This window comes from Talaromyces atroroseus, assembly GCF_001907595.1.
Source record: "Talaromyces atroroseus strain IBT 11181 chromosome Unknown scaffold_4, whole genome shotgun sequence".
Taxonomy (NCBI): domain Eukaryota; kingdom Fungi; phylum Ascomycota; class Eurotiomycetes; order Eurotiales; family Trichocomaceae; genus Talaromyces; species Talaromyces atroroseus.
The window spans coordinates 570,324-584,077 of record NW_017971436.1 but is presented as its reverse complement, the minus strand read 5'-3'; the positions used below and the strand labels follow the sequence as shown (position 1 = coordinate 584,077).

The window sequence follows — 13,754 nt, the reverse complement described above, 5'->3', positions numbered from 1 at the left end:
CTGATGGGTATGTTATCTTTGCGTTACAGTAACAGTTCTATGGGCGGTAAGGTAAATCAACGAGCTCCTAAAGGATCATATACTGAACAACTGGCACGATGACAAGTTCGACTGGACCCACGAGGTTGTTTTAATAGCAGGAGGCAGAGATCCAAGCTTAACATGGCCATCCCACGGTGCTTATTAATAGCGCGGCCACGATTAACAGGGCCCTGTCTCTGCGTACAAGCGATGGACAACTTACAATGCTCTTCGAAATCAATATGTATGCTAGCACCGTATCGGCTGTTGTAAACTGTCCTGCTGTCCATGGTGGTTTCTAATCACGACCCACAAATAGCGTTGGTGGCAGGGTATACAATGACACCAGAAATGGTCAATTACAGCATGTCCAAGGCTACGCCATGTTATTGCACGAGGGCTAAGCAGTGAACTAGTCTCTCGCTACAATGCACCGTGCGTCCGCTTGATTTACATGGTGCCAAACTTTGTGCGAACGCATCTGGCCAAGGATTTTGTCACTGATTTGCCCTTTGTCAGTCTAATGCTCGAGCCTGAGACTGTTGCTGAGGGCATCGTCACCCAGTAGTATATTCACAGGCCCGAGTGGCTGGGTAATCATGCCGAAGAGCGCCGGCTGGTTTGGCATGGCAGTCAGAATCTGGCCTTGGTGGATGCAGCGAAGAAGCCTGCGCGTGCTCTCTGCGGTGATAAGCCCAGAAGGAATGTTTCTGCAAGGCTTGTTACAGCTATCCTTTAAGTATTGAAGACGGTAGCCTTTTGTTTGCCGGTGCGAAAGTAAGGAGGTTAAGCAAAAGCCAAAGGACTGCCAATGGGATTCGTGACAACAAAGCAAGAGGTGAAAAGCTGCCAGCTGTAACAGGTGAGTGCTCCAGCAAGCCCACGTTGTCTCAGCTTGTCAGCAGTATTCGCGGGTGCAGGCGTTGGCTGGTGCCTTTTCTCGGACATGTTGCAAACTCTCTCCTGAGGCTTTACTCTTTGCTTCCAGAATCGCAGGAGTCTTCTGAGATATGTGTAGGACATGATGGTATAATGTAGAAACATTCTAGTAGATTGAATAGCGCCCTCTAATTACACGGATATTGCTGATCCTCGGGGTATGTGGTTGTCTTGTTATTGAAAATATAATCTAATGACAACTTGATTGCGGGTTTAGTGCATACTCTCTCGGACGAGAAGTTGCAAGGTATTGAATGTAATTAGGTCAACATTTATTACATTCAAGACTGAAAGTTTATCTCGCATTCATTTGGCAGTGGGACAGAACCACAGGGAGAGAGCGTGTGGTAAATATGTTTGTCTTACTTCCCAGCTTACGATGATAGTAGCAATTGAACGCCATCACAACTTGACACTGATATAACTTTCTAATCTGGTAATTACTTTTAATGGTTTGACCAATCAGGTGGTGGGTTCCCGCGTAAGCTTAGGGTTTCTTAACCACTGCCTAGGCCTCAGGCATTCGTATACCATGATAGGTTATATTCATGCAGTGACTTATCTAGGGAGTTTGTCAGTATTATGCCTCCAATCAACGTGGAATTATCGCAATCTCTGCTCAAAGCCGGAAGATTGTTCACATCGCTTCATTTCCGGTCGTTTAAATATGCTGCTGCAGTGTATACTTGGCCACTTATCCTTAAAGGAACGGGGAAAAGGGAGAAATCAAACATCAAATTTGTACCATCTAAGACAAAAAAGTATATAAAAACAAGTGAAACTAAAATCCAATCTTTTGCCATCTAGGCCGGGCTAAAGAAACACTAAGTGACGATTTCACCAGCTAAAACTTTCCTCAATATAGTCGATGTTGCTACTAACCTGTCTCTGGCGACATGCGTGGCGGACATCATCGCTGAGAGCGCCGCTCCCGCATACCATCACCCCCATGGCTCCGATTTGCTGCTCAATCTCCTTGTCGAGAACGGTCTGGATGTTGGGCCGGCCAGAGAACATTTCAATCGTTGAGCTAGGGCTACGGATCTCATTCGTGCTTCGAGGACGAGTAATAAAAAGCATAATACGCAGAATCTCACGGCGACGGTCCATTTGCAGAATTGTGTTCATCCAAGGACGTACCCATTCCAGATGCTCAGGCGATTTAATAGTCCATATTAGTGTCACTCGACGAGCAGCGACAACCCCATCTGCGTATCCTCGGGCCAGGTGGCGGATGAACGGAATATGATGGGTAATGCCCACACCGCCAGCAAATAGCACAACTGTCCCGTAAGAGTCTAGATTGTGGATTTCTCCATATGGTCCCTCAACAAATGCAGATAGATGAGCCTGTCCATCGATACCCTTTGACGCATGTTTGTATAGGCGGTCAGTGAATCCCGTTCTTCGACGAACGAGAAGTGATATGGTTTCTGTTTGCGTGGACACTACATCTTGCTGCGTCATAACCAATCCCTTCTCGTCAGTCAATGCTTGCTGTTTCTCACTCCATGCTACACTGAATGGATGGAAGGTCCATAGTCCGATGGATGGAATACATATGTAAACGTGCTGACCCGGACGAACCGTCCATGGTCGGGCGAGCTTCAGCGTGATCCTCGAAGCATCTCCGGGAAGCGCTTCAACCTTCGCCGTTGTTTTGCCGCCAATGAGGTTACGGTAAACGTTGATAATTAAACGAACAGCTAGCTGGTATTTCAGTTAGAAAATCTTTGGTCCCCTGGTTACATTATGAATATCAAAGCTTACCTCGGCAACCCACAACACCAATGTCGCTAGAAGATATTTTTGCTGTGGCATGTCTTGTAGATGGTACCAAAGAGTGACGAAAGTCATCAGCACCAGCAAGATGTGAACATGGAGAAATGTTTCGTAAAAGGCATGTCGCAGAGGAGAAGCACCAGTGAGCACCAGGGAGACAAAGCCTACAATAATCTGTTTCACAACGAGAATTAGTCAGCACTTTGTCAATCTCAAAATGGGAATTTAAATGTTTGCATACTATCAAACCAGTCGTTATCTGTCGATGTCCCTGAATCGCTTTAGCCAGAGCGGCCCATCCGGATTGTTTAACTTCAGCAACAACGAAAGTCAACATATGGGCGATGCCCTCGAGAGCCGCAATACGGGCAATCCAACGATGGAAGAAATTCCAAGTATCGAAAGACAGGCCGAGGAGAGGAATGAGCGGGTTATTGCGTCCAACCAAGATTACCATAGGAATCAGGTTAGTAACAGCGAGAGTCCCTGTGCGATTCCTCAGTAATTCAGGATAGGATTTCCTGTCGCTGAAGGGAATATTCAAAACACATAAAGAAACATTCATGGCAATGAGTCCTGCCAGACATATCGCTTGAAATCGATTGGGCAAGGACCCAAGGTTCACGGCATGGAACAACTGAAACTCTCGGTTGTGGCGAGTACGAAATAGCGGAGCATCCACGAGGTACCGTTTTAGCAAGGCCATATGGTAGTCATTGCGAGCGAAATAGCGCTGATTCTCGTTGGCTTGCGCATATAAATGTCGAAGGTGGAACGTGAATCTAAGGGCCGTCTTCCAGATAAAGAAGAGAGTGACAATTGATGCCATTGCAATCAACATATAATGGGCATAATCCATTTGCATGGTCCCATAGTAGGCCATTCGAGCGGCCTCTTGTTGCTCAGCCCCTTGTTGCGCATAGACAGACATGGCCATATAGGCTATGACAATGGTAACTGAAGTTGCCATCATGACGGTGAGAAAGGCAAATCTTATCAGTATTGGTGATTTGATTGAGGATCAATAAAAAGAAGGGAAGGGATAAAAGTAGAGAGCCAGCTCTACTAATAGGAAAAAGAAGTCTTCTATGTGTTGCACTGTAACAGTGGGGTCTTTAGAGCCTGCCTGTCGCTGTTAGTTATCGATGGACTGGTAATTCCCACAACTGTTGATGGAGTATGTGGGCCAAATAGCTACAGCACCGCATAGACAGTGATCTCCTAGGAGGATAAATTAACAGTCATAGATAAAAAGTCCAGGGTTCTCTCGCACAGTCAGGAAAGAACCAACTATCACATGCAAAAACAAAGCAGGAAAGAAAATTCAAACTCACAGAGCCTAAAAGTTCAAAGCAAAAGCGACCCTCCAGGAACCGCGTGAAGAAAAATGGGATGAAGATGCCCGATAACAGGTGGTGGGACCAGATGTCGGCGGTCCACGAGTCGAACCACATGCATAAATATGAGATGAAGGATTCATCGTCTCCAAGACCCAGCCACGATATAGTGCTAGTATAGTTAAGTCGGGCAGGATAGTCCAGGCTCAAGTATTCGAGTGGAGTTCTCCGAAGCATATGGAACTAGGGACATCCGAATGTGTGATTTCTCATTGGATTTAGCGGCTTATAGAGAAACAATTACCCCATCGTGAGGAATGTCGAGTGCATCAAACCCTCGAGCTAGGTCTCAGGCTGAGCTTTAGCAGACCTGGCGGCAGAGTATTTGCCGGCCAGCGCCCTGGCAGCCAAGCAACAGATGAAACAGAAAGCATGGTCTGTGCCGGGGATATGCGAGCAAATTGTGCCTCAGAGCCAGTGTTCTGCCTGTCGAGCGAATGCCGGAAACGGCTGGCGACGCAGATAGGCGGCACTCCTATGGTCCTGTGGCATCGAGTGGATAAACAAGGGCCGGTGAGGCAGCATGAAGCATGAAGCTGGAGAAGAAATCAGGAGGGAAGTTGCGTCTCACCATCCAGATCCTCAGCTAAGCGCCGCCGGCCAATCACAGCTCGTCAACTGCCGTAAGTGTAACTACATACATACTACATGCCATGCCACGCAGGCTGAAGGCTAACTTGACAAGTTCGATATTGAAGTTGATGCCCATTTACAACTGCCTAGTCATACTTCCTAACTTATCAGGATCTACCTAAGTACCACTCATGCAACTGCGTATCATCCGCGCCACGCCGTTGATCCTCAGCTAGTGGCGCCTTAGGTACTTAGGGTTACGTCCACTATATTCTGAGCCTAATCCAGCAGCCACACGTAACTCAGATAGATAGTGGTGCTGCCAGATAGTAGATGCTTTCGAACAATGGCTCATCCGTTTGGGAATTCCCAAGGCATCTGAAACGCTTGCTCGGAAATAAAGAGCTTGAGATTACAGTGGCTTAAGGAGACAAGGGATGCATGTCTATAGGCGTTCAGCGCTAGCATAATATCTTATCAGATAGACACTAGTGACTAGTCAACTTGAATCCACATTGCAGCTTGCTTGATTTGTAAGGGCTTACCAATGATTCCTCATTTTCCCAAACAGGAAGTATCTCGAGTGCATCTCCGCTATGTTGGGAAAAGTTGCATCCCGGCAGCAACGCTCCCGCCCGAAATACCAGCTGCACTATTAGGATCGTTTGCTGCTGCCAGAGGGCATTTACGGAAGAAAACAACAAATACGATGTGCTACATAGTAAATAGTACATAGTGAAATAAGAGATAATGCTGCACTAAGCTCCTGGGTATATACAACGCCACCAGTCAGCCCTAAAATTACAGACAATGCCCACGTTCGACACAAAACAAAAAATGATTCAAAAAACATCCAGCATGCGTATGTTCTAACTTTCCTGTGTTACAGAAAGCTCAATTCGTCATCACTATCTTCGTCCTCGGAGCAGGGAATTATGGAACGCTGCTGTGACGGCTTTTGCCGTGGAGCAACAATTGACTGTGAACGAGCTTGTGCTGCTTGCTGAGCCACTTGCTTTCGAGGCCGGCCACGTCCACGTCGGCCATGTGCTGGTGTCTGTCTAGGGGTCCCTGCACAATTGTGGATGATAACCTCGAAATTCATCCTCTTGTGCTGCCGCTGCTGCTGATGTTGCCGTGCAACACTGCTCTGTAACTTCATAACTTTAGCGTTTTCTTCATCATCGGATATCTCCCCTCTTTCGGTCTCAAAGTCCCCATCCTCCGGGGCTCTTTCGAGAGCGTTGTATTCAGATTCATAATCGCTCTTGGCATTGCAGGGAATACGATTGCGTTCCTCAGCATGAATTAATACTAACATATTGCTCTGTCTGGTCGCTATGCGCGTAGATTGTCTAGTTTTATCGTAAGATTTTCGAGGCCGCTTTATTCTTTGGTGCGGAGGCTCAATGTCCATGTTCTTTTTTTTCGGGCAGACTGAGCTCGGAGAACCTGCCACCGAAGTCATGCTAGAGCCATTCCCGATGGACGACGGTGAGCGTGATTCTTCTTCACTGACGCTAGAAAGCGACCTAGTCATTGTTGTTGATGATAATGTTGTAATCTCTACCATTGGCTTAGGCAAAGCAATTTTGGCTCTCACCAATGGAGTTTTAGCAATCCACTCGCCAATGCCTTCCTCCCATCTAAAGAACGGAGTGTTGTAATATTCCGGTCCCAGTGCTCTGCACCTACCGCCCTTGAAACGCATTCTGCGGGCCGAGACAGTTTCCTGAATGTCGGCAGCGAAAGTATGGTCTTCTGCGTCTTGGCTGTATTGGGCAAAATCCAAGGCGACTTCAACAGCGACCTGGCCCAGAAATAAGGTAAGGTTATTCATCTCAAATTGCTCAAATGTCAGCAGGTGAGTACATAGCCTGCGTGCTCGTCGGCACTGTGCCTGTTCGCCGCCACGTTCGCAACACCTCACGACTTGGCCAACCATCCCCGAGAGCTCTTTGATGATATCTGAATTTTGTTGTAGAACCTCAAAAAAGGGTTCGCAGTCCTTGCTCAAGGAAACGTCCACGATTCCAACCTTTTCGCAATCCAAAATTTGTGTATCTTCCTGCTGACATCTCAACAGGTAATGGCCAAGTAGTAAGTAACCTTTTCGGAGTAAATGAACCTTTGTTTGGTCGTCTTTAGAATTTAAACTTCCATGCCCGACGGCCAACTCACGCTGAAGCGCAAGGATAATGTTGCTAAAGATGCTCACAATCCGTGTGCTCGAGTCGAGATCGAGATTTGTAGATTGCTCCACACGTACACAATACATACTGCATAACGCAACAACCAGACTGGATATCAGGTTGCTAAGAGCGTCATGGATATAAACAGGACATCGATTTCGATTTGAATCCGCGAATTGTGTTTGTAGGATAGAGGTACTTTGTGCGTGGAGCCGTTTTGCCGTCTTTGCGTGCTGGTTAGTGCCGAGAGAATGCGTCTCATAGGCATTTATACCGGCTGCAGTCTCCAAGATTGCCGTAATCAATCTTGTTGCTGCGGCATATTCGCTATCCCCATTCGATAATGACTTTGTCGCAGAAGCAACGAAGGCTTTCCACGGCGTTGTAACCATCCATTCACTGGGTAGAACTTTTCGCCGCAGCAACCGCTCTATTTCGGCAAAGACAAAAGAGCTATTTCCAGACATGGACCAGTACCTGTGTAATAATCGAACAGGATCGCGAACAGACTGGTGCACTCTCCAAGGGTCGAAAGCATCGGGGAAATCACAGCAATCCAACTTCAACAGTAGAGCACCAAGTAACCTCTCAACTGCATCATTTTCTTCAGCGCCAATACATTTCTTGATTAAGATAGATGCCGTCAAGTGCGTGATCCAATTTTCTTGCAGCATGTTGCAGACCAATGATATCCCTTGCGACCGCACAGCTTCGCGAAGAGGCTGCCATCCCTTCCCACTAGAACCATATGCCGACTCTAGTTCTGTAAAATATGCATCCGCCATATCAATGTCATCGTCCGCGTCACATTCGTCCTGCAATTTTTGTTCCTCGGCAATAAACTGGGGCAACCGGCGCATAACTGTCAGTAACAATGATCGAGAATTATTGGTCGAGCGCGGAGACCGCGAGTCTGCTAAACGCGTCTTCTCCAAGAACTTCAGAAACACAATATCCAAACGTTGCACAATATCAGCATAATTTATATCCTTTGCCGAATCCAACGATACCCTCCACTGCGGATCTGGTTTCGGGAATCGGGCCTGATTCTGCCTCTTCCCTGTCCTTTCTGGCCACTTTTTCTGCTGCGTATTGTTTCTCGAGCTCTCTTCATTTCGGTGGTCACCTAATCCCGTCTCCTTAGAACCCTTGTCGTTGGTCACGTCCGTCGATTTACCCATAATCAAGGGCGTAGCAATCTCGATCGCCCCAGGCAAAGTCTTAACTGTCTCCGGACTATGTAAAACTGGCCTGAATCGAGGTTGGCGACGGTGTCGTTCCCCCCTGACCACGTACTTTCGCCTGACGCGCTTCGCATCAGGTTTTCGCGGGATCCAGGATGGATCATTATCTCCACACTCCGAGTCATGCTCCGAATCAGCCGCAGCATGCCTCTTCCTCGAAGATTCCGAAATCGATACGGTAGATACAGTCTTGATCGTTTCAGGTTGTTGTGCACCAACGGATTGCATTTCACGATATTTGGCGAGTCGGTGGTGGAGCGAAGTCAAGGGCCGCAGCATTCGGTTTGCCCATTTTGCCGTCGTATAAACGTCGTCCATGTCGACACTGGTTCAAACAAACAAAGCCTCCCTCCCAAAATGTATATCATCTATCCAAATAGAGACTGAGAAATATGTGCATTATATGCTTGCGTCAGCTTAGAGAGCCCATCATGGTCCCTCTGTCTCTCTCTCCCTGTAAACTGGACGCAGGGCGGTGATAAAATATGTTTTCGCTAAGTCTTCATAAAGAAATCAGCAACTCCATATCCTGTGTGCATAATAGGATATACAGTCTCCAAAACGTATCATACTGGCGAGGTGACAAAGTATCTTCTGTGAAGGGCCAAAACATAAGCGACTTTGGATTGTTTACACAAGCGCACGGACCATCTCCGCTCCGATTGGCGCTGTGGCTGCTTGCGTGCCACCCCGTGGCTGGTGCACTATATTTCCTCCTTACAGTCCAGCAATGGACAGACAGCCTTGCCAACCAACACTTCTTCGTCGTCGTTGTAACTTGGCTTGTCTCGCTAGCAGTACGCCGCTCGAAATTCTTCAAATTTTATGATGGAATAAGATTCTTTATTCAGAATCCTGACAAGTACCTATCACAAAACGCCCCAAAAGCCCAGTAATTATGAGGAATAGAGTTGAGATGCTCACATAATACAGTATTATACAATTGTCTTGTCCACCCAGCCATGAGAAGCTCAACCCGTACATGCCATGCATAGAACAACAAAAGAACACAAAACAAAATATACAAGAAACTGCCATTTTATTGTTTGAAATAGGGTGATGTAAACCGAAACCAAAGATTGCTTTTAATATCATACAACATCTTTACACCCAAACTAGATTCATTTGGATTGTTTGGTGCCACGAAGCTTAGGATTGGCGGTGCCTCTCTTGGACTGCTTGCCGCGTGGGCTGCTAGAGTCGCCTTCAATGAATTTCAAGAGCTCATCAATGCTTCGGTTGTCCAATTGCGCTGCTCCGGCTGGGGCATCGCCGGCGGCTTCCGGCGCTGACTGGCCAACTTGGGGTTGGGGCTTAGTGCCTAGTGAGACACGAGTGCTCAGGTTGACTCTGCGAAGTCTGCGAGCTTGGATATCCTTGGCGTGCTTCGCAATGGAAACGGCATTCTGGGTGAGTTGCTCCAACCAGCTTTCGGCTTCCTTCGTGTTGCGATCCTCTGGACCGAGCTCGGAAAGGAAGATATTATATGCATCGCGCATACGGTTTACAGCAGCCTTCGAATCTTGATCCAAGGCCAAGGCTTGGGCAAGTTGGAACAGAATCGTGGCGGTATTGACTGACTGCCGGCCAAATAGCTCCTCGCAGACGGTGAGAGAGGCCTCAAACCACTTACGAGAATCCGGATACTGCTTGAGATGTTGCAGCATGACAGCAGCGTTGTTCATGGTGGTAATGGAATCGGGATGATTCGGGCCGTAGATAATCTTCCAGAGATCCATAGCATGCTTCACATACACAAGAGCCATTTTAGTGTTACCGGTCGCGTGTTCAAAAAGACTCAAGTTTAGATAGCTCAAGATGGTGTCCGCAGAATCAACACCTAGTGTACGTTCTGTGACGATAACTGCTTTGCGTGCAAGCTCAACTGCGGCATCCTTTTCGTCGGTCTGGTAATACAACATCGACAGTTGATGGTACAGTTTGGCAACCTCGGGATGGAGGATACCATATATTTGCTCGTGCAGGGAGAGGGATTCCAAAATAAGTTCCTGTCCTAACTGCTTCTGGTTCTGCATCAAAGAAATGCGGCCTGCCTCAAGGGCTTCTTCAGCCAAGGCACTTCGCGGAGCTGCGTCTTTGATTAGGGGAACAACATTGAGAATGTCCTCCTGTGTGAATGTGGTGATGGGTTTGGGGGTAGCAGAGCGCGGTGGAGAGGCGCTGTCGCCAGCAGCCTTCTTCTTCTTCTTCTTGTTGGTCTCTTCGTGTTTGGTCTCATCCACACCGTTTGTTACTGGCAGAGACGATGCTTGAGCCTTGGTGAAGGCGAACTCTCGAGCGCCAAGTTGAATACCAAGTTTGATGGAAATATCGCGCAGCAACTGCAGATGTTTCAAAGAGCCGACCCAATCCGATGGAAGCGAGAAACGATATCTAATTTTGACTTGTTTCTCAATCTCCGCCTGCAGATCAGATGGGCTGACAGCTTCAAAGGAAAAGTCAGCCTCTGGGTAGATCTGGCGCAAAGACTCATCAATATCTGCTTGAGGCTTGCCATTGACATCTGACCCCAGTAGACAGTTCAAGAGATGAGAAATGCACGAAGCGGCAAATGGTGGGGGCAGGGAGCGGAGATAATGATTGGCAATGTGTTTAAAAGAACGTGCAATCATTTCCTGGGTAACCAAGGTTGCCAAAGATCGTAGACGATGGCCTTTTTGCTGAGACAAATTAGCCAGACGGCCCAGGTAGCGAATATTGATGCCACGCTTGTGAAGCAATTGGCTCAAAGACTGTCCGTCCATTGGGAAACCAACGTCCCCATTGTAAAGATCTTGAATGAGTTCAGGGAGTATTTTGGTTCGTAGATAGTCGCAAGCATTGCGGACTTCCTTCTCATCCTCAGCCCATTCTTTCTTCTCTTCCTCTGTCTGAGGAACCTGGCCGCTGAAGACATCCGGGTTGAGTGCAAGGTTGAACCCTGAGATATCTACACGCTCTTGGTCCTCCGCAGCCTTCTCGGAATCTTCAGTCTGAGCTTCATTGTCGGTCTTCTCTGCTGCCTTTTTGCTTCGTCTCTTTGCGACTTCTTCTTTGACGTACTGACTCATCTTTGACCGCCAATACGACTCCACCAACTCAAGACGCAAGATAGACATCCGATGAGGATAGGCTTCATGAGCACTCTCTTCCTCGGCCCACGAAATATCGATAGGGGCGATACGGTACAAGTCGAGAACATATTTACGGCCATCGGTGCCCAGCAGACCCTTGGTTTCAACACTACCTTCCAAATCATGGCGTTTTCCTTCCTTATCCCATACAGGATGCTTCTTCACTCGCAAGGCTTTAGAAAGCTTTTCGAAGACAGAAACAAAATCAGGATGCTCAGCAACAACCTCCTTTCCTTCAACACCACCATAATCAATTTGGTGCTCGCCAGGTTCTCGCTGCTTGAAAATGCCCGGAACAATGCTTTGGCCAACCACGCGTTTTCCAAGATAGTCCACAACAACAGTGCCTGGTGTAAACAGGCCAGAAATATCCAATTGGTTGACAGCTTTTATTCCCAAAACGTCCTTCCCGACTGCAACACGTGCGGCTTCATCGCCTCCCTCAGAAGCAAAAGTACCAACGCCATCTGCTCCGAATGAATAAAATATGTTATTGTAGACGAATATTTGAGCATCGCGACCTTCCGTTGGGTTCAGGGGTGCCACCTCGCCCCTAGCAACCAGCACAGCACCACGCGCAGCAGCGTCATTGTAATCAGCGAAGAGCTTTGAAGTCAAGCGCTCCCGGAAGACTCTATCCTGAACCGTCTCACGGGGAAGCTCCTTGGTGGACTGGAATTCCTCATTCCAGTCACGAAGGGTTTCCGAGTTATCAACTCCAGCAATTAATAGGTTCTCTTGAGATCTCGCAACGTCGGGCTGATGGGCATTTAGGGAAGCCGCGGTGGGAGTCACCAACCACGGGCTATTGGGGATAGCGTTTTGGAAAGGAAACGTCGTCAAGAGGTCTCGCTGGCTGTTTGACTCCTGCAATGCGCGGAAGCTGCTCTCAAAAGATGGCGATATTTGTGAGATTAAGGTGAGCAAAGAATGGGCGCTGTTGTTCTTGGGTGCCGGCCGGGGAAAGGGGTCGAATTTGCTATTCGAGCACTTATTGGCGTAAAAACCAGAAACGTGCGAGGTGATTTGATGTTGTTCGCCCTCGTTAGTGGTAACCTGCAGATAGAGAAGGTGGCCTTTTTGTCGCAGATTGTATGGCGGGGGGTTCCATGGCGAGAGAGAAATCGCTTTGATGGTTTTAGGAGCCGGGTTCTCGGCTCGAGGAAGGATGGTGTTGAAACTACCAAGGGAGTTCGGGTCGTAGCCGGCCAGGGGATGACCTTTGGAGTCTACCGTCTTCTCTGACTCGGAGTCTACGGCCTCGCTTGCCACAGAGTCATGGAGCGATAAGCCTGTGGAAAGACCCTGCAGATTGTCGACACGATCCCCGGCAGCGCCAATCAGCTCCCTAATGCGCACTACATGCATGCGAGCTTCCTTTTCGGTGTATGGGTCCTCCACAAGAGTGATTTCGGAATCGGCTTTGAGATCCTTCACCTCGGACAGCTCAATATAGTCGTTGATCCGTTGCCCATTGAACTGAAGATGGAAACATGTGTACTGGAAAGTACCAGGTAGCTCGACAATGGACTGGCGAAGGTCTTGCACTTGCTCTTGGCTTGAAACCTGTCGGTCACCGTGGGTTAGATAATTCCCGCTGGCTAATTTTTCTTTTCACTTGGTTTCAAGAGGGCGATCTTTCTCTCACCATGACCTGGATCTTGTAAGGCTCATGCGGTAATTTCACAGTAATCTGAAAGACACCTAAGTCGCCTTTGTCAACATGTCGTGCCATCGAATAAATATCTGGGTCCGAATGTACCTCCTCCATTGGCTTCCTCGGTCTCCTCGCCTGCATGGTCACCGTTCGTGAGTTTTTCGGTTGGCTGTGAACGAGGAGTCTCTATGCGACGGCGAGGACAATATTAGCAACGCCAATGGGGCAATTGAGAGATAAGACGAACCGTTCGAGTTCTCCGATGGCGTATTTTCAGCTGCCATGGCTTCTGGACTCGAGCAATAGACAATCCGATGTTGGTACAAACAAAAGAAAGAGTCGAGGAGCTATTGACCGTCAATGAATGCAACTGCAACGAAGCCAGCACCGATCCCTATAAATTAGTAAGAATACAAAAGAGAAAGCCTGCCTCTGTAAAAGAAAAGTAGAAAGAAAGCAGAAACACGAAATGTGAAATGAGAAATGCGAGGTGATTGGCAAGCTAATCCAGCATCAGAAGGAGCAATTGGAATTGAATCTGAGCTCCGGCGGGAAAAAAAATTTAGCAGGTAACCGCGGTGCCGGAGCCGAGATGCGCTCTAGTGCCGCAGGAGTCGGGAGTGGTCGGGCGAGCCTTCCTCAGGCCCGGCTTTCCGGCTGGAGAAGCGACGCAGGTGTGCACGAAATAATAAGAACAAATGAAAAGAACAGCAGCAGCAGCAGCAGCAACAACCACCTCGTCCTCAGCTGCTGGCTGCTCAGTACACTCGGTAGCGCGCAACTGTCAGAGGGCGATGCTCTGTCCAATCACGGCT

The 13,754-nt window shown here is 48.1% G+C and overlaps 3 protein-coding genes across 3 annotated transcripts; all 3 read right to left on the bottom strand.

The window, feature by feature from the left end:
* Positions 1-1,797: 1,797 nt before the first annotated feature.
* Positions 1,798-3,712, bottom strand: UA08_04081 (hypothetical protein; the record flags this gene model as incomplete). The annotated part of the gene is made up of 3 exons (XM_020266365.1): positions 1,798-2,670; positions 2,731-2,916; positions 2,984-3,712. 3 exons carry the CDS (start codon positions 3,710-3,712, stop codon positions 1,798-1,800), a joined length of 1,788 nt encoding a protein of 595 aa, XP_020120737.1.
* Positions 3,713-5,595: 1,883 nt separating this feature from the next.
* Positions 5,596-8,466, bottom strand: UA08_04080 (hypothetical protein; the record flags this gene model as incomplete). The annotated part of the gene is made up of 1 exon (XM_020266364.1): positions 5,596-8,466. One exon carries the CDS (start codon positions 8,464-8,466, stop codon positions 5,596-5,598), a length of 2,871 nt encoding a protein of 956 aa, XP_020120414.1.
* Positions 8,467-9,269: 803 nt separating this feature from the next.
* On the bottom strand, positions 9,270-13,223 carry UA08_04079 (Clustered mitochondria protein-like protein; the record flags this gene model as incomplete). Its single annotated transcript, XM_020266363.1, has 4 exons — positions 9,270-12,848; positions 12,931-12,986; positions 13,045-13,125; positions 13,187-13,223. The coding sequence occupies 4 exons, from the start codon at positions 13,221-13,223 to the stop codon at positions 9,270-9,272; spliced, it is 3,753 nt and encodes a 1,250-aa protein (XP_020120415.1).
* Between the last annotated feature and the right edge of the window lie 531 nt (positions 13,224-13,754).